Source organism: Papio anubis, chromosome 7, assembly GCF_008728515.1.
Source record: "Papio anubis isolate 15944 chromosome 7, Panubis1.0, whole genome shotgun sequence".
Lineage (NCBI taxonomy): Eukaryota > Metazoa > Chordata > Mammalia > Primates > Cercopithecidae > Papio > Papio anubis.
Window position 1 is genome coordinate 116,801,391 of NC_044982.1, and position 20,818 is coordinate 116,822,208.

The 20,818-nt window shown below is 47.5% G+C and overlaps 1 protein-coding gene across 4 annotated transcripts in view; it reads left to right on the forward strand.

The window, feature by feature from the left end:
* Positions 1–20,033, forward strand: part of CELF6 (CUGBP Elav-like family member 6) — a 36,812-nt gene extending 16,779 nt beyond the window's left edge. The window contains exons 3-13 of one of the 4 annotated variants that reach the window (XM_021940677.2): positions 94–142; positions 14,227–14,355; positions 14,464–14,543; positions 14,712–14,855; positions 14,975–15,107; positions 15,195–15,344; positions 15,556–15,618; positions 15,868–15,948; positions 16,035–16,178; positions 17,378–17,533; positions 18,418–20,033. In XM_021940677.2, coding sequence (XP_021796369.1) covers positions 94–142; positions 14,227–14,355; positions 14,464–14,543; positions 14,712–14,855; positions 14,975–15,107; positions 15,195–15,344; positions 15,556–15,618; positions 15,868–15,948; positions 16,035–16,178; positions 17,378–17,505 — 1,101 coding nt within the window. In that variant the 3' untranslated portion in view covers positions 17,506–17,533; positions 18,418–20,033. The remainder of the gene's footprint in view (positions 1–93; positions 143–14,226; positions 14,356–14,463; positions 14,544–14,711; positions 14,856–14,974; positions 15,108–15,194; positions 15,345–15,555; positions 15,619–15,867; positions 15,949–16,034; positions 16,179–17,377; positions 17,534–18,417) is intronic. The other 3 variants (XM_003901149.3, XM_009210547.2, XM_009210548.2) reach the window with 3 other exon arrangements.
* Positions 20,034–20,818: the final 785 nt, after the last annotated feature.

Consider the following 20,818-nt stretch of genomic DNA (forward strand, 5'->3'; position numbering starts at 1 on the left):
GCTCAGATCCTGAGGAGTCCAGGGGTCGAGAAGCTGGGGGCTCCAGGACAAGGCAGTCACGCTGAATGGGTGTGTTGGTCCGATGTCTTTCAGATGAATCGTCCGATCCAAGTGAAGCCAGCTGCCAGTGAGGGCCGAGGAGGTAACTTCCCCGACTGACCAACCTCAGGCTGCGACCCGTGTAAGGGAGGGTGGCCCCACACCTGGAGTCAGTCCTACCCATGGCTTAGTCTGAGAGCTTCCCTGGGTCAAGGGGACAGGTGGGGCTCAGAGTTGCTGAGCCCCTGAAATAGCTCAGCCTTCCCTACTCAGACTGAGCAGGGCTGGGGTTCTGAGGAGCCCAGACCCAGAAGAGGCAAGAAGGGCCTAAACAGATGCCAGTGATAGATAAAGGGAGTTCTTGCCACTTACCCTTGGAGAGAGATCATTCCTGTTTTGCCACATGGAACTTTCAGGATTTCGTTGTTGTTGTTTTTAAGAATCAGGTGGGGGTTATTCTCCTTCTCTAGATCCTTCTGATATCAGAGAACACAGTCTACTCCGGATTGAGGCCATTCCTTCATTGTAATTGCCTGGTTGTTCATGGTCAAAGATAAGGCTGGTACAACAGACCTTATGAGCCACATAGTAAGTCCTCTATGCTGAGGACCATGTAAAGCTCTGATAGCTACACTGTTTCCTGATAGAGAAAAACCAGAGCTCCTTAAGAACAGGAGGTGGGCTGGGCACGGTGGCTCACACCTGTAATCCTAGCACTTTGGGAGGCTGAGGTGGGTGGATCATTTGAGGCCAGGAGTTTGAGACCAGCCTGGGCAACATGGTGAAACCCCGTCTCTACTACGAATAGAAAAATTAGCCAAGTGTGGTAATGGATGCCTGTAATCCCAGCTACTCAGGAGGCTGAGGCAGGAGAATCGCTTGAACCTGGGAGGTGGAGGTTGTAGTGAGCCGAGATCATGCCACTGCACTCCAGCCTGGGCAACAGAGCGCAACTCTGTATCAAAACAAAAACAAAACCACATAGGACAGGTAGAGAGCCTGTGCTTTCTTCCAACCAGCTGGGTTCTGGTCAGCTTCCATGCTGTAAAGGCAATGCTGGCTTCTGGTGTCAGTTCTTGGTGTTTTTCTCACCCTTGGATCTTAGATCCTTCCGGTATATCAGCCTATAGCCCTCCCTGATGTCTGCTGACTCTTTCTCTTGGGTAAGACTCTCTTCCTGTCTTACCCAAGATCAGCCATGGCTTTGCTAGCTGAAAGAAACTGCCCAAGTTCAGGAACAGAATGGAACCCAAATGATATAAACATGTATTGAGTCCTACTAGTTCTGTACCCCTCTCAGACTTCATGCTCAGTCTGAGAACCCACACACAGTTCTGGTGACTTTGCGGTTCCATTGTAAAGTTTGTTCCTCCAAGAACAAACACAACCTAATGCTTTAGAAAGTCACAACCTAACATAACCTAATGCTTTAGAAAGTCAACTTTTTGGCCGGGCTCAGTGGTTCATGCCTGTAATCCCAGCACTTTGGGAGGCCAAGGTGGGAGGATCATGAAGTCAGGAGGTCGAGACCATCCTGGTTAACACGGTGAAACCCCGTCTCTACTAAAAACACAATAATTAGCCGGGTGTGGTGGTGGGCACCTGTAGTCTCATCTACTTGGGAGGCTGAGGCGGGAGAACACCTTGAACCCGGGAGGCAGAGCTTGCAGTAAGCCAAGATCGCATCACTGCACTCCAGCCTGGGCAACAGAGCGAGACTCCATCTCAAAACAAAACAAAACAAAACAAACAAAATCAACTTTTTAAAATGGCATTGGATTTTGCTTTTAAAATGTAACATTTGGCAACAATGTGGAACAGCCTGTCCCATTTAAGTTTTATATCTGTGACCTCAAACATTCTATAAACCTTCAGAATCAATGGTCACACCTGACCAGATATATTTACACCAGTGAGCCTGTATTTTCTAAAATTATTCCTGAAATCAAATCCCTTAGTTTACCATTGGTTAATAATGGCTTCTTTATTTGATAAGAGTACTGATGTCAATGAAAACAATCTAAGGGATATCAAGGCCAACATATTCTTCCAAAACCTTCCACTTTCTTCTGGAAGGGATTATTGCATGATTTTTCTTCCCATCAAGTAGAGATCATCAGCTCAAATACTACAGGAGCCCAGGTAGGTAACCTTAAATGGGTGAGACTCCCATGATTTAATAAAATAATTTAGAGCTGGGCATGCAAGCTGATGCCTGTAATCCCAGCACTTTAGGAGGCCAAGGTGGGAGGATGACTTGAGTTCACAAATCTGAGACTAGCCTGGGCAACATGGCAAAACCCTGTCTCTGCAAAAAATACACAAAAATAAGGTGGTGTGGTGGCATACATCTTTAGTCCCAGCTACTCGGGAGGCTGAAGCAGGAGGATTACTTGAGCCCAGGAGTTAGAGGCTGCAGTGAGCTAAGATGGCGCCACTACACTCCAGCCTAGGTGACAGAATGAAACCCTGTCTTTAAAAAAAAAAAAAAAAAGTTCATTTTAATTATATTAAATGTTGGCAACTAATTCAATTTTTAAAAATAGACCAGCACTGTGAGAGCCTACTCAACCTATAATTGCTTCTTTTTCCATCTGCCATAAAGGAGGATTGCACTGTGCACACATGAGCTTTTTTTTTTTTTTTTTTTGAGATGCAGTTTCGCTGTCGCCCAGGCTGGAGTGCAGTGGCACCCTCTCCACTCAACGCAACCTCCGCCTTCTGGGTTCAAGCAATTCTTCTGCCTCAGCCTCCTGAGTAGCTGGGATTACAGGTGCCCACTAGCACGCCTGGCTAATTTTTGTATTTTTAGTAGAGACGAAGATTCGCCATGTTAGCCAGGCTGGTCTTGAACTCCTGACCACAAGTACTCTGTCTGCTTTTGGCTCCCAAAGTGCTGGAATTACAGGTGTGAGCCACCACACCCAGCCTAGCTTTTTAACAAAAAAAGCTAGTTTATCTTCTGTCACTTGACTTTTGATGTAACAGTGTAGTAGTATAGTAGTCTTACTTTTAATCAATAAACATGAGGTTTGTGGTTGAAATAACCAACATACATATTGTATATTTTATGTTTTTATTTATTTACTGATTTGTCTGTTTATTTATTTTTTTATTTTTTTAGAGACAGTGTCTCACTCTGTTGCCCAGGCTAGAAGGCAGTGGCACCATCATAGCTCACTGCAGCCTTGAACCCCCGGGCTCAAGTGATCCCCCTGCTTCAGCCCCCCCGAGTCGCTGGGACTACAGGTGCATGCCACTACGCCCAGCGAATTTTTTGTATTTTTATTTTTTGTAGGGACAGGGTCTCACTTTGTTGCCCTGGCTGGTCTCAAACTCTTGGCTTCAAATGATCCTCCCACCTTGACCTCCCAAAACGTTGGGATTACAAGCAAGAACCACTGGGCCTGGCCCCTGTTGTATCAATTTTAATAGTTATTGGTAACACTTGTTAATTCTATGCCTACAATACAATTAATATTAGCAATACATCAGGATCTGTCTGATGGAAGATGCCAAGGTCCTTTTCTGTCATGGCCATCCCCTGCAGCCTTGGCGACACTTTTCTCAGAGTACCAGAGGTGCATCTGGGTCTTTGTGGAATATATTATGGCAGCCTTTTAATGCATTCCAGTGAGTTTGCATAAATTCTGTAGCTAAGTTCCACGCTGTTCCTATACTCCACACTCCAGGCCTATATTTTACATACTGTGGCAACTACACATTGAGCAGTACACTATTAAAGGAAAATGCATCCCACTTTCTAAAATGAAACTATCTCCTAACATACATTAAATACACAGAGTGTCAAAAACTTTTCCCTCAGGGCTGGGCGTGGTGGCTCACACGTGTAATCCTAGCATTTTGGGAGACCGAGGCGGGTGGATTGGCTGAGCTCAGGAGTTCGAGACCAGCCTGGGCAACACAGTGAAACCCTGTCTCTACTAAAATACAAAAAAATAAATAAATTTATGATACTAGAAAAAAATAAAAAATAAAAATAAAATAAAATACAAAAAAATGAGCTGGGCTTGGCGGTGTGTGCCTGTAATCCCGGCTACTTGGGAGGCTAAGGCAGGAGAATCGCTTGAATCCAGGAGGCGGAGGTTGCAGTGGGCAGAGATCGTGCTACTGCACTCCAGCCTGAACAGAGTGAGACTCCATCTCAAAAAAAAAAAAACAAAAAAACAAAAAAACAAAAACAAAAAAAAACTTTTCCCTCAGCATTTGTGTGTATTTGAACATGAACATTAAAATGTTTGTATGGGTAAAAATTCAAGGTTCATGTATTTTTGCTGTTGTTTTGTTTTGTTTTGTTTCTGAGATGGAGTCTCACTCTGTTTCCCAGGCTGGAGTGCAGTGGCATGATCTCGGCTCACTGCAAGGTACAACTTGGCTCACTGCAAGGTACAACTCCACCTCCTGGGTTCAAGAGATTCTCCTGCCTCACCCTCCTGAGTAGCTGGAACTACAGGCACCTGCCACTGCACCCGGCTAATTTTTGCATTTTTAGTAGAAATGGGGTTTCACCATGTTGCCCAGGCTGGTCTTGAACTCCTGACCTCAAGTGATTCACCGGCCTCAGCCTCCCAAAGTGCTGGGATTACAGGCATGATCCACTGCGCCCGGCCTAGGTTCATGTATTTTTAAAATGTTAACCACAAATTATATGAGGTCAGAAATAAGGATCCCCACATCCCTCAGACAATGGTAACTAAATAAGTCTGTTATATTTGCTGTTTAGCATAGGGACTGTAGCTGATTTTTCCTCACTTACATTTTCTCTAGTTTGGAAACACCAATAAGTTAAACTGTAAGTACCGATCTTATAGGAAAAGTATTTTTTAGTCCTAAAGCAAAATATCAAAAATGATTGAATTGTATATTCTTTCCTCTTTCAAATTTCATAGCATAGAATCAATACATAAATCACAGTGGTGATTGCTCTGCTTGTTCCACTTCTCAACTTGGCTGTATCCTTTGCTCAGCAAATATTTGTGTATCCAAGATGCTTAAGGTACAGAAATAGGTTAGGTAATCAATCCATGCACTCTTTTGACTTTAGTTATTTTCTTTTAACGTTCAAACTTAAAACATGCTCTGAGGATTTTAAAATATATTTTGAGGCATCTCGTTTTTTAATCCTGTAATTTGGTTCAATTCAAAAGCCAATTATCTGTTATCCAATTAACCCTCCTATCACTATCTTATAATTGCTTAAGTAATTTCTGCCTGAATTTGCAAGGATTTGGTTAGATGTCAGCCTGGATTTTGAGTATAACCATATATGCATATATGACTCTCTTACCAGCAGAGCCATTTTTCTTGGATTTCGCGGTAGAATTTTCAGAATTTCATAGTACTGGGACATATTCTCTGGCCTAAATCAGAAATAGACCTTAGCAACAACTATTCTGTCACAGTCAGTTGACAGTCATATCTGTTATTGGTCCTTAGACTAATTTAATTCTAAAAAGCATTTTCCAACTAAGATTGGATCGGTTTCACCCGTACTACTTGACACTTTCCTCACGTTAACTCTTCACTTCCTGAAATGCATTCTACCCCCAAAGGTAATGAGAGGTGCTTTCCTTAGGCTTGGCTCAGAGCAGATCACCCAAAGCTGATTGTCAGAACACTTTTAGGTGTACAGTTGCTAGAGCTAAATACATTCACATTGTGTAACCAATCCTCAGAACTTTTTCTTCTTGCAAAAACAGAAACTCTGTATCCATTAAATGATTCTATATTTCCCCCTTTCCTTCAGTCTGGCAACCATCATTCTATTTATTTCTGTGAGTTTGACTACTCTAGATACCTTATATAAGTGGAATCATACAGTATTTGTCCTTTTGTGACTGGCTTATTTCATTTAGCCTATCTTCAAGGTTCATTCATGTTATAGGATGTGTCCGAATTTCCTTCCTTTTTAAGGCAGAATAATACTTCTTTGTATGTGTATACCACATCTTGTTTATCCATTCATCTGTTGGATATTTGGGTACCTTCAACCTTTTGGCTTTTGTAACTAATGTTGTTATGAATATAGGTGTACAAAATATTTCTTCAAGATCTTGTTTTCCCAGGCACGGAAAGACAAACACTGCATTATCTCACTTACGTGTGGAACCTGAAAAAGTGGAGCTCAGAGAAGCAGAGAGTAGGATGGTGGTTGGCAGAAGTTAGGGGCATCATGGGGGGTTACAAAGGGGAGATGTTAGTCAAAGGATAGAAAGTTAAACAGCAGGATGTAGTTTAACAGAAGGATGAAATTTTAGTGATTTACTGCATAGCATGGAGACTGTAGTTAATAATAATGCAATATGCATTTCAAAATTGCTAATAGAGTTAAATCATTTTCACCATAAAGAAGTGATAAGTAGGCAAGGTGAAGAATATGTTAATTAGCTCCATTTAATCATTTCACAATGTCTACATATATCAAAGCATCACACTGTACCCCATAAATATATACAATTATTATTGGTCAATTGAAATAAAAATATAGATTAGTTTTTGAAAAGACCCTGCTTTCAGTGTTTTTGGATATATTCCCAGAAAAGGTATTGCTAGATCATATGGTAATTCTATTTTTAATTTTTTGAGGAACTGCCATACTGTTTTCCATAGCAGCAACACTATTTTACATTCCTATCAACAGTGTGCAAGAGTTCCAATTTCTCCACATCCTCGCCAACGCTGTGATTTTCTGTTTCTTTGATAGCAGTCATCCTAATCGGTGTGAGGTGGGTGATATGGCATTGTAGTTTTGATTTGCATTTCCTTAACAATTAGTCATTTTGAGCATCTTTTCTTTTGTTTGTTGCCCATTTGCATTTCTTCTTTGCAGAAACGTCTATACGAATCCTTTGCCCATTATTAAATAGAAGGTTTGGTGTTTGTTGTTGTTGTTGTTGTTGTTACTATTTAGTTGTATGAGTTCTTTTTTTTTTTTTTTTTTTTTTTTTTTTTTTTGAGGCAGAGTCTCACTCTGTTGCCCAGGCTGGAGTGCAGTGGCACGATCTCAGCTCACTGCAAGCTCCGCCTCCCGGGTTCACGCCATTCTCCTGCCTCAGCCTCCCGAGTAGCTGGGACTACAGGAGCCCGCCATTGCGCCCAGCTAATTTTTTGTATTTTTTTTTTTTTTTTAGTAGAGACAGGGTTTCACCGTGTTAGACAGGATGGTCTCGATCTCTTGACCTCATCATCCGCCCGCCTCTGCCTCCCAAAGTGCAGGGATTACCGGCGTGAGCCATTGCACCCAGCCACAAGTTCTTTATATATTGTGGATGTTAACCTCTCATCTTGATATGTTGTTTGCAAATATGTTCTCCCATTCCAGAGGTTGCTTTCTCATTCTGTGGGTTGTGTCCTTTGATGGACAGAAGTTTTTTAGTTTTTTGTTTTTGCCCTCCAATATATCCTTGTTAAAGTTTATAATTTTGATGTAGTCAGCCCAATTTATTTATTTTTACTTTTGTTGCCTGTGCTTTTAGTGTCATATCCAAGAAATCATTGCCAAATCCAGTCATGAAGTCTTTTTCCCCTCAGTTTTCTAAGACATCTATTGTTTTAGCTCTTACATTTAGGACTCATCCATTTTCATTTAATCTTGTGTTTATGGTGAAAGGTAAGAGTCTAACTTCATTATTTTGCATGTAGATACCCATTTTTCCCAGCCCCATTTGTTGAAAAGACTGTCCTTTCCTTATTGAATGATCTTGTCTCCCTTGTTAAAAATCATTTGACCATATATAAGAGGGTTTATTTCTGGGATTTGTGTTCTATTCCATATGTCTATATATTTATCTTTATGCCAGTACCATAGTGCTGATTGCTATAGCTGTGTAATACGTTTTGAAAACAGGGAGTTCTTCTTCTTCTTCAAGATTGGTGGGTATTTGGAGTCCCTTGAGATTCCATATGAATTTTAGGATGGATTTTTCTATTTCTGCAAAAAATGCCATTGGGAGTTTATAGAGATTACATTAAATCTCTAGATCACTTGGAGTAGCATTGACATCTTAGCAATAGTAAGTCTTCTAATCCATGAACACAGGTTGTCTTTTCATTTATTTGTGTCTTCTTCTTCTTTTTTTTTTTTTTTTTTTTAAGACAGAGTCTCACACTATCACCTGGGCTGGAGTGCAGTGGCGTGATCGCGGCTCACTGCAACCTCTGCCTCCTGGGTTCAAGCAATTCTGCCTCAGCCTCCTGAGTAGCTGGGATTACACGCACCCACCACCATGCTCAGCTGATTTTTTGGATTTTTAGTAGAGATGGGGTTTCGCTATGTTGGCCAGGCTGGTCTCAAACTCCCAACCTCGTGATCTGCCCGCCTCGGCCTCCCAAAGTGCTGGGATTACAGGTGTGAGCCACTGTGCCTGACCTCTTAATTTCTTTTAGCAACATTTTGTAGTTTTCAGTGTATGAGTCTTTTTTCTTTTTTTTTGAGACAGAGTCTGGCTCTGTCGCCCAGGCTGGAGTGCAGTGGCTGGATCTTGGCGCCCGTCACCTCGCCCAGCTAGTTTTTTTGTATTTTTTAGTAGAGACGGGGTTTCACCATGTTAGCCAGGATGGTCTCGATCTCCTGACCTCGTGATCCGCCCGTCTTGGCCTCCCAAAGTGCTGGGATTACAGGCTTGAGCCACTGCACCTGGCCCAGTGTATGAGTCTTTCACCTCCTGGGTTAAGTTTATTCCCAAGGATTTTATTTTATTTTATCATTTATTTATGTATTTTGAGACTGTCTTACTCTGTCACCCAGGCTGGAGTGCAGTGGCTCAATCTCGGCTCACTGCAAACCTCCACCTCCCAGGTTCAAGGGATTCTCCTGCCTCAGCCCCTTAAGTAGCTGGGATTACAGGTGCTTGCCACCTACACACGGTTAATTTTTGTATTTTTAGTAGAGACAGGATTTCGCCATGTTGGCCAAGCTGGTCTCAAACTCCTGACCTCAGGTGATCCGCCCACCTCAGCCTCCCAAAATACTGGGTTTACAGGCATGAGCCACCATGCCCAGCCTCCAAGTATTTTATTCTTTTCAATGCTATTGCAAATAGAATTGTTTGCTTTCATCTCTCTCTTTTTTTTTTTTTTTTTTTTTGAGATGGAGTTCACTGTTGTCACCCAGGCTGGAATGCAACGGCACGATCTCGGCTCACCGCAACCTCCGCCTCCCGGGTTCAAGTGCTTCTCCTGCCTCAGCCTCCCAAGTAGCTGGGATTACAGGCATGCGCCACCACACCTGGCTAATTTTGTATTTTTAGTAGAGACAAGGTTTCTCCATGTTGGTCAGGCTGGTCTCAAACTCCTGACCTCAGGTGATCTGCCCGCCTTGGCCTCCCAAAGTGCTGGGATTACAGGCGTGAGCCACCGCGCCCAGCCTTTTTTTTTTTTTTTTTTTTTTTTTTTTTTTTGAGACAGAGTCTCGCTCTGTCTCCCAGGCTGGAGTGCAGTGGCGCAATCTCAGCTCACTGCAACCTCCACCTGCCAGGTTCAAGAGATTCTCCTGCCTCAGCCTTGCAGTCACTGGGACTACAGGCACATGCCATCATGCCTGGCTCATTTTTGCATTTTTAGTAGAGACAGGGTTTCACCATGTTGGCCAGGCTGGTCTCGAACTCCTGACTTCATGTGATCCGCCCGCCTTCGTCTCCCAAAGTGCTGGAATTACAGGCGTGAGCCACTGTGACTGGCTTTTGCTTTCACTTCATTTCATTTTCAGATTTTTCATTGCTAGTGTATAGAAACGCAACTGATTTTTGTGTGTCGGTTTTATTTCTTGCAACTTTGCTGAATTGGGTTATTTGTTCTAACAGTTTTTTTTGTGTGTGGAATTTAAGTCCCTCCTGATGCCTGTCACATCTGGCCAGGAGACTGCTCATCCTGGCTACTTCCTTCCGTCACTTTCCCCGTGGCTTCTTATGCTGCAGTCGTCACTAAGAGTATCAGGAGAGAGTTGCTTTGCTATAATACAACTATTGCCACCAGCAAGACTTTCTGGGTTGGCATTTAAACCGAAAAATGGACCAGTATTTTTAGGATGTGTCTGGTAGTTGGTACCCCAAGGCTGGACCTTTCCCTACACTGTCCCTACAATCATTACATTTCACCAACATGGAGGTGATTTGGTGTGAGTGGCCTAGAAACCAGAAACTTGAACACCTCAGGAATTTCTTTGGAGCAACTTGAGGCAGAGGCTCCTTCCTTGAACAGCATCCTGGTGCCCTTTCTGAAGAAGCAGTCTGGACTGATTCTGCTATGATTACTGGGATGTCAACCCCATCATTTGCCGCATTCGAATCCCTGACCTATATGACCAGCTGCACAAGGCAGCTTCATGGAGATGGGCCTCTGGGAGCCTAAGCCACTTGTTTTGGATTCAAAAAGCTTTTGAGGCCGGGCGTGGTGGCTCATGCATGTAATCCCAGCACTTTGGGAGGCCTAGGCAGGTGGATCACCTGAGGTCAGGAGATTGAGACCAGCATGGCCAACATGGTGAAACCCTGTTTCTACTAAAAAATACAAAAATTAGCCGGGCATGGTGGCGTGTGACTATAATGCAGCTACTCAGGAGGCTGAGGCAGGAGAATCACTTGAACCCGGGAGGAGGAGGTTGCAGTGAGCTGAGATTGCGCCATTGTTCTCCAGCCTGGGTGACAGAGCAAGACTCAGTCTCAAAAAAAGAAAAACAAAAAGCATTTGACAGAAGATCAAGCAGTACTCATCAGTTGCCAACGGGAAAATGCAGTTATACCATTCAACCATATGGCTTTCCAACTATATCTCAACTCTACACTGATGCTGCTTTCTAATTCCTTCCAATCCAGGACGGTTGAGCCTCCATGTTTGATATTCCCATCTTTCTAGGATCCTACCCACCACTAATGGGATACTTTTATTCAGACATTTCTGATTTGCCTCTTGTAGCATCCACTTTTTACCAAAATGATAGAATTTGACCTAGAGGAAATTGAATTATTTGGGCTATATCCCATCATCATCTCTCTCTGGAGGCAATGATCAGCCATCAGAACCTTTAGATCTGTGGGTTTGGGGGGCTACTCTTAGGGGTCCAGCATGTACTTCTCTTTGACTGGGTCTCTTAAGAAACTTATCCCACCATTTCTGGGTCACCTGAGGCTCATGACCACTGTGACCCAGCTTATCCTCCTGTCAAACACAATCAAGGTCCCTGTAAAGTGGCAAAGACGATACCAGGATTTAAGGTGATACCTGGGAAACAGGAGCCTAGAGCCCACCCCATGGTAGGTACTCATTTCCATTCCAAACTCTGTACATCCCAGTAGTCCAGAACCATAGGGGTCAGTACCCTGAAAGAGAAAAGGAAAAAAAAATTTTTTTAGATGGAGTCTCACTCTGTCACTCAGGCTGGAGTGCAGTGGTATAATCTCGGCTCACTGCAACCTCCGCCTCCTGGGTTCAAGCCATTTTCCCACCTCAGTCTCCTGAATAACTGGGATTACAGGCATGTGCCACCATGACTGGCTATTTTTATATTTTTAGTAGAGATGGTGTTTTACCATGTTGGCCAGGCTGGTCTCAAACCCCTGACCTCAAGTGATCAGCCCACCTTGGCCTCACAAAGCGCTGGGATTACGGGCGTGAGCCACTGTGCCCCGTTGAAAATTCTTAACTTGTGAGATTCTCACTGGAAAAGACAATCAGAAATTTCATGGGTCATGACATGAGTTTGAACTGACCATCATCAGCAGAAAAAGCAACAAGAGGCAGAGCAGATGAAGGATCAGATCACCACTGTCAGTACAAACCTCTTTTCTGTCTTATGGGCTCTATCTCAGCCTGTGATGTCTCTCTTCCTACACAGGGCTACCTGGATTCTGGTCCATGTGGTATGACATCTTATCTGGGTGCCATCACCGTTTTTCAGACCCTACCCAATGACACAGCTCCACTACAAATTAGGGCATTGTGAAGCCCCCCTTGGAACTATGAAGGCCCTAGACTCTTCTCCAGCCTCTCCCAGGCCTTCTGCAACCCAAAATAACTTAGAACAATGGCATGATCTTTTGGGGTTTCATTCTCTGGCCAAATGAGCCCATTTTCCAATGTCAAGGCAAAGCCATCAGGTTGGTCAAGAGACTCATGAAAGACCTTTCCTGTCTTCTCAGGCTCCTGAACAGGATGATCTCAGATCCCCCCTCATATACCAGCTGGAACTCTGTACTCTATCTTCTAGGTCAGTAATTTCAAAGGGCTTTCCTTGGAGCCCCTCTAGGGTGTATTAGGGGAGGATCAAGCAAGACGAACTCCACCCCTCCTTTTCTGGCTTCAGTCACAGCAGTTTCTACTTTTCTCTTACATTTTGAGCTTCATCCTAATATTTATGTTAGAACAATGTATTCCACTGATTTTTCAAAAGGTTGGGAAACCAGTGGTCTGTTCCAAGGGCACTATTCTATGGTTGACACCCGCAGAAGCAAAGCACACCCACTGGGTTGTACTCTCACCACAGAAGGTCAGTGTTGAGACCTTCTTTCCTCCATCAGAATTCCAGCCACAAGTCCATTATCCATCCCCTCCCCAAGGATCATCAGGTAGTACCTCTCTGGACAGAGGGCAGAATTTTGCTAAAACACATTCTGCCTGCCTCTTATGAACTGCAGCCCCTGCCCTCCACACAGACATAGCATCGTCAGACAGACAGACAGACACCTCAGGATCCCCAGGGCAGCCTAGGCCAAACCCACCCACCTAGGCCACCCACACCACCTGGGTGACATATGGACACACACATAGTCTTGTTGGAGATTTCTCCCCTGCTAACTTCAGTCAGTTCTGAACAGTCTGTTCTTCCTTTGCTGTCACCCAGGCTTCAGTCTATGACCCCCCCACTTGCCTTGTTTCCCCTGCACTCAGAATCCAAGGATCCCCATCTGCCTAGTCAAGCTGGTCAAGGAGTAGAACCATTTAGGATGGGTTTTCCTGCACTCCAAGCTCTTGAAGATAAAGCCTGAAGCCAGTTTCCTATCCACTCCTTCTCTCCCAACTTGTATTGTCCCCTACATGATCAAGCCCCATCCCAAATTCAGAGATTTACCTTGGTGCAGAGAAAAAAGCCAGACTTTAACAGCAGGCTGAACCCCTCTACCCCAGGCTCCCAGAGAGTGTTCCTGAGGCCTAACTTGCTGGATGTGCAACAAAACCCTAGTTTCCAGCCCCAGCTCTCCAGTTTTCTTCGAGGTACACAGGCCCAGCATGCCTTTCCTGCATTTCTGCCACTCCCATAAAAAGGGTGGACACAGGGAGGAATCAGACTGGTTCTCTGATGGCAATCCAGGTCTACAGGCAGAACTTTTTCTCTAATAGCATGAACATTTTGGAAGGCATTAAGGGCAAGAGGACAGGGGAATCAGAGGGAAGGATACAGAGACGGCACTAGAAGCTTGCTGAAGGGACAGGGTGGTGGAGGTGGGAGTTAAGGAAAGGGGTCAGAGGTTCAGCAACTGTAGTAGGGAAAATGCTAATGTTGGAGGCTCAGGAAACCAAGGTCCTGCTCTCTGTAGGCCTTTGGGAGGGGCATCCAGGTTGGATGTGGTGCAGAGGTTAAGGATTCATCATGCCAGTGCTCAGTGCCTAAAGATGAGGCAGTAGGATGAGAGGACTGTTTTGTGTGCTGTTTCTAAATCCAGAACCCTCCTTGATATGAGCAGGAAGGGGCATTGAATCTAGCCAGCACTATCAGGCTGACCAGCAAGGATGTACTTCTCTTCTCTGGACCCAGTCTGAATAGAAAGGCTTTCTCCGAGCACCCTCTTCCTTAATACTACAGAAATGGTCCGAAACAGCATTTCCCAAACTCTAAGAACAGAAAGGTCAAACATGTAAAACCATGCATATAGGGCTCTACCCAGTCAAAGATATCAAGACTGCATCACTCCCCCACAAGAGCAGCCCTGAGACTCTCTGGGTTTCCCCAGGACCCAGGTTTTCCTGAGGGAAAGCTGAGCTGAGCTCCCTTCTCCAGATCCTTTCCCCAGATCCTGCCCCTTAATGAAAACCAACCCTGGAAGCCCAGGGCCTTCTCACTCTCTCTGCTTCACAGAGTGAGACTGGTGAGCTACCTTCCTAAGTTCCTCGGGCTACTCTTGGGGGATCTAGGAAGACTTGGGGTCCCCAGGTCATTCCTGGCTTTGTCCCCAGAGGACCGAAAGCTGTTTGTGGGGATGCTGGGCAAGCAGCAGGGTGAGGAGGACGTCAGACGCCTGTTCCAGCCCTTTGGCCACATCGAGGAGTGCACGGTCCTGCGGAGTCCTGACGGCACCAGTAAAGGTGACCTGAGCTGACCCCGGGATTTCCTGGTGACCCTTCCTCACTCTGGGCCACATGACTCTTTGGCCTCTGTGGCCTGAGCCACCCGCTCCCTCTGTCCTGTCCCAGGCTGTGCCTTTGTGAAGTTCGGGAGTCAAGGGGAAGCTCAGGCGGCCATCCAGGGTCTGCACGGCAGCCGGACCATGGCGGTGAGGGCGGATTCCCCGGGCTGAGGGTGAGACCAGTGGGATGGGGACGGGCTTCTCCTTCCCGAGTGTGCTCGGTGCCCCGCGAAAGGACCTGATGGGGAAGGCGCTCGGCCCCGGGCCGGGGCCAGGGTCAGAACCGGTCACCACGGTCTCCCCTGCCCTGCCCAGGGCGCCTCGTCCAGCCTCGTGGTCAAGCTGGCGGACACTGACCGGGAGCGCGCGCTGCGGCGGATGCAGCAGATGGCCGGCCAGCTGGGCGCCTTCCACCCCGCGCCACTGCCGCTAGGGGCCTGCGGCGCCTACACCACGGCGGTAGGTACCGGGCACCTGCGTGCAAGGGCGCGCAGGTGGGTGGGCCAGGCCTGGGGCTGGGAGCACGGGCAGCTGACTGCCCCTTGGCCCTCCACTCTCGCCCATCTTTCCTCCCAAAGATCCTGCAGCACCAGGCGGCCCTGCTGGCCGCGGCACAGGGCCCAGGCCTAGGCCCGGTAGCGGCAGTGGCGGCCCAGATGCAGCACGTGGCGGCCTTTAGCCTGGTGGCTGCTCCTCTGTTGCCCGCGGCAGGTAGGGTGCCCAAGGACTGGGGCGCGCCTGGGAGGGGCCGGGCGGGGCCGGGCGGCGTCCTGACTCTCCGACCTCTTCCGCCATCAGCAGCCAACTCCCCGCCCGGCAGCGGCCCTGGCACTCTCCCAGGTCTTCCAGCGCCCATCGGGGTCAATGGATTCGGCCCTCTGACCCCCCAGACCAACGGCCAGCCGGGCTCCGATACGCTCTACAATAACGGGCTCTCCCCTTACCCAGGTGGGCCCCCCGCTCCGCCCAAATCCCCCCGAAATGGAGTGGGGAGCGGGGGGGGGGGTGGGGGGTAGGGCCTGGCTTCCCTGGGAAGAGATCTCCCTCTTTCCCTGCTGCCTCTCACAGCCGCCGTCCACCTCCCACACTCCCTGAGCTTCTCACCCACTCCGCTCGCCCGCTTGCCTTCACCGTGGGCCTTGCGCCCCTCTCTCCCCAGCCCAGAGCCCCGGCGTGGCTGACCCCCTGCAGCAGGCCTACGCTGGGATGCACCACTACGCAGGTTTCACTTGGCGCTACGCGGCCTGGGGGAGGTTGAAGGGCCCCAGAAAGAAATAGGGAGAGTTGTGGGGGATTTAGGCTCTGTTCCGAGGAGTTGATCCTCCCATCCCCTCCTACCCCCAGAACGACCTCTCTTGGGGTGAGGGTTATGGTGGACTGGGCTGAATTGGTCAAAAGCGGCCAGGCACTTGGGGCCCTGCTTGGGGAAGGGCTCCTGGGGATCACTGCCCACTCCCACCTCTGTCTCCAGCAGCCTATCCGTCGGCCTATGCCCCAGTGAGCACAGCTTTTCCCCAGCAGCCTTCAGCCCTGCCCCAGCAGCAGAGAGAAGGTGAGGGACTGGGGGCTGGAGAGCAGAGCCTGGTGGGGCTGGACTCAGGGTCCCTCCCCTGAACCAGCCTGCTACTGTTCCTGCAGGCCCCGAAGGCTGTAACCTCTTCATCTATCACCTGCCTCAGGAGTTTGGTGATGCGGAACTCATACAGACATTCCTGCCCTTTGGAGCCGTTGTCTCTGCTAAAGTCTTTGTGGATCGAGCCACCAACCAGAGCAAGTGTTTTGGTGAGCTGAGAACCTACCCCTACGCCTCTCCCACCTCTGACTATAAAGGATTCCCTACAGACCCTACCATTGTCCTTCCATAATGCAGTGATTTCCTGAGATTGAATGTATGGCACAAAATGGGGTCACAAACCAGTGATGGGGCTAAGCTTAGGCTAAGAACAAGCCTTGGTCAGGCAGGGTGGCTCATGCCTGTAATCCCAGCACTTTGGGAGGCCAAGGCAGGTGAATCACTTGAGGTCAGGAGTTTGAAACTAGCCTGGCCAATATGGCAAAACCCCATCTCTACTAAAAATACAAAAATTAGCTGGGCGTGGTGATGGGTGTCTGTAATCCCAGCTACTCAGGAGGCTGAGGCAGGAGAATTTCTTGAATCCGGGAGGGAGAGTTTGCAGTGAGCTGTGATGGCACCACTGCACTACAGCCTGGGTGCCAGAGCAAGACTCCATCTCAAAAAAAAAAAAAAAAAGGCCGGGCGCGGTGGCTCAAGCCTGTAATCCCAGCACTTTGGGAGGCCGAGACGGGTGGATCACGAGGTTAGGAGATCGAGACCATCCTGGCGAACACGGTGAAACCCCGTCTCTACTAAAAAATACAAAAAACTAACCGGGCAAGGTGGCGGGCGCCTGTAGTCCCAGCTACTCGGGAGGCTGAGGCAGGAGAATGGCGTGAACCCGGGAGGCGGAGCTTGCAGTGAGCTGAGATCCGGCCACTGCACTCCAGCCTGGGTGACAGCGAGACTCCGTCTCAAAAAAAAAAAAAAAAAAGAACAAGCTTTATTTCAGGTTTACCTGGGACCACGATCAGGTGTCCACCGGGAATGTGGCCAGCTAGGTCAGAGCTTTGGAGTCTGGCCAGGGCAGGAGGAGTTTGGTTCTGAGACCAAAGATCCCCTCCGACTCCAACTATGTTCTGAGGACCAGAATGGGAGCTGTGGAGGGAGACAGCCAACCCATGCCAGGAAAAACACGGAAACATCCCGATCAACACACTGACCCTGCACACACACTCAGAGTTGCCTCCTATCCTTCCAAGAATCACACCTTTAGGAATCTCAGGCCATCTGCCTGTGACTCTATATCCATGTGTGTACGCAAATAGTGGAGGGGTATGTGTTTGATGGAACTGGCCGGAGGGGGCTGGGTCAGAGGCCCTGCCAGGCAGAGTTCCCAGCTAATCTCTTTGCCCACACCCTCCAGGGTTTGTTAGTTTTGACAATCCAACTAGTGCCCAGACTGCTATTCAGGCAATGAATGGCTTTCAAATTGGCATGAAGAGGCTCAAGGTCCAGCTAAAGCGGCCCAAGGATGCCAACCGGCCTTACTGACCTGCTCTCACCGACCAGCCACAGAAAGGTGAGTCCCTGATGGACCCCAGGTAGATGAGGCCTGAGTGATGAGGCCCTCCCAGCTTTGATGGTCCTCCTTTTGGGACCTTGGAGGCACCCACCTCTGAGAAAGTCTGGGATAGAGAAAAGAGCTGGGAGCTAGGAGGACTCCTCAGATGGTGACTTTGCTTTTCCTTCAATCCAAGGAGATCAATTAGACAACATTCCTGCCCCGTAGTCTAGGAGACATAATCAGAATCTTTTCCGCCTGGGGAAGCAGTTCTACTCCAGAGATAGCCAATGAGAGTATGTAGGGAGGGTCCGGGAGGCTGGAAAATGAGACTAGAAAAGTCGCTCTGGGCCAGTTTTCAAGAGTCTTCAGGCCATGAGTTTCGACTTTATCCTGAAGATGAGAAAGAACTGTTAAGGAGCTTAAGCAGAGAAAGGACTAGAAGTAAGGGCTGAGATAATGGCAGTGAACATGGAGATGGAGGAAGAGAAGCAAACATGCTTCAGAGGTTGGAATCTGCGGGGCCTGGTGGGTGATGGAGAGAGAGATGGGCCAAGTTCTTCTACATTTTTGGCAAGGTCATGGGTCCATGGGATGCTGCCTGCAACTTTTAGAGATTTTCTGTCTCAGAAGGCCCACATGGCCCTGCCTCACTTTGAGCTACCCCAGGAGCCTTCTGGAGGGGATGTGGGGTGGGGGTCTTTTGCTCAGGACTCAAGTCTGGCTTCAGTGGACTGGGCTGCTGCCTGGGTCCTGCTGCAGCCCTGCTCCTCAGGAAGAGAGGGCCAGCACTCACCCGAGATGTCACTGATGGGGGCAAGCTGCTCTTCTGGTCTTGCCCTCCAAGGTGATTTTTGCCTTTTTTCTTCTCTCTCTCTTTATCAATTAATACACAACAACAGAAACGGAAGAGTGAGAAGAAAGGAGAGGAAAAGCACAGAAACGCTTGAGCAGCCCTTCCCAAAGGAGCAGCTGCGGACAGACGGAGGTGGATCGGACCCAAGGCTGGTGCCTGGGGCTAAGGCCACTCTAAGGATTGTTTTTATCAAGTGGGTTGTTCTGTGCCTGCAGCATAGAGCGCAGGCTGGCAGAGCAACTAGGGCTGGTGAAGAGTGACTGTCCAGGGGAACCAGCAGAGGGCGTTGGGGGTGCCAAGGGCTTCTCCACAAGGGAAGCCCAGATTCACTTCTTACAAAATCATATCATTCCTTAGAGTTTAGGGACCAAAGGACTATTGCTTTTTTAAGAATATATATATCTATATAAATTAAAACAAAGAAACAAACAAACAAAAAGACAAACAACAACAAAAAAAGACAGTGTAGAGTCTCATAAAAGCTGCCTTTAAATATCCCTAGGAGACAGGGTGAAGGAGACCCTTGACAGCCCCAGCCTAGGCAGAGGGAGGCTGTGGAAAGATTGTTCTGTGTCTCATTCCCTCTGAAGCCACTCCCCGACCCTTCCCTTTTAAAAATAATTAAGGATTTGAGGTCTAGGCTCATATGCAGGTAATGAGAAAGTTATAGAAGCAGTGAACCCACAATCCACAATCCTCAAACTCAGAGTGCATCCCGGAAGAGGCCCCAGGCGGAGCTCAGGTCCGCCCTGGCCTTTGCCATCCCAGGAGGCCCCCTAGCCAGCAAGAGTGGGACTGCCTTTCCTGTGGAACCACTGCTTCCCCAGGCAGGAAGAAAGAGGGAGTTCTGGCCACCTGAGCCTTTCCCTTGCCAATCCAGGTAGACAGAGGCCCTGCCTTTGGCTGAGCTGAGACACCTCTTGTTTCCCTTCCCCTTGAACCAGTCCCAATGTCCCCTTGCTCCAGGCTACCTTCTGTCTCTTAGTCTAAGTTTGCCCACCTGTAAAGTAGATTCAGGATATCTGTAGAGGGCTGTGACAACAGACTTGGAAGGTTTGCTACTGTATATACTGCCATTGAGAAGGGGAAATTTTTCAACATGTAGAAGCTTCAGAATTAGAGGTCCCTCTTTACCCCGGACCTGAGAGGGAAGTAGATGTTTTGCCAAAATACTTCTTCATTCCTTTAAAAAGTACATCTTTCCTATGCAAGAGTGTCTCACATGTGCTTAACCGAGGTGCTTCTAGTTGGTGAGCAGTGTTGAGCTTAGAAGTGGTGTGTGCTCTGTCTGTCTGTCTTTGTCTGTCTGTTGTATACAGTGGGTGCCATATAAAGCTGATCAATGGTGGTGCTTCCTGCCTGCTTCTGTGAGATGGGCAAAAGATTCAGCTTAGAACACCATGACTCACCTTGCCTTGGTCAGCCTTTCCTGGGCCTGTAGGGCCTTGCACATATTTTTCCCAGGAGGATTTCCCCTCCACCCCACAGACATGGATCAGCTTAGTCTGAGGCCCCAGCTGTGTGGGGTCACTCTAATCCCCAGATGTTGCTGAGGCTGAAGGCCTCTGATCTGATAACATGTCAGATAGTAAAAGATGTGGGGGTGGGGTTGGAGGACTCCTCCTTCATAACAGTTTCTAAGAAAACTTGTTCCCACTTGTTCTTCTGTCTTCGACTCATTTTTGGAGGGAATGGGAATGAAACATAGATCTGGCAGTAATATTACCAGGTAAGGTGCGATGGACATCCACAAATATTTTCCAACTGAGAGAAGAACCAGAGGGTATATGTACACCAGCACAATGCTGACACCTAGAGTGACCATCCTGGACACAAACAGAGACACACAGTACCTGCACCCTCAAACTGATATTCACATGGAGGCACAGAGTCCTCTCAGGCTCGGTGCTAAGCACTATGCTACATGTTGGGGCTCAGGCATGTTCCAAGTACTCAGAGTTAAGGGGAAAGAGAGACAAATAATCCAGTTACAATGGAGGGCCATAGAAGGTCTGTGCTAACAAGAAGGAGAGTACCTAATTCAGACTTTATTGGTAGGGGAGGTCTGTGAAATACTTTCTGAAGGAGATTAAGAAGGGGAAAAGTCTTCAAGGATGAACTGAGACATTTGGACAAAGCCATTTAGACAGCTCCATCATTTTGAAAAATTATCTTTATTACCAAGAAATAATAGTAATTACCATTTATTCAGTACCTGTTGCGTGGCAGATAATGGGCACAAGATAAGACCCTTTTCCCATTCCTAACGCTACCCTGAACCTTACCATTACTGAGTCATGTCAAGACGCTTGAACCAAAATGATATTTAAAATATCTTGCTTCATACTCTACAGTATGGGCTAGGGACTGGCAGACTGTGTGGTTCCAAAGCTTCAGGGTTGACATGGTCTAGATTAGGGGTTGGCAAACGATGGCTTGTGGGCCAA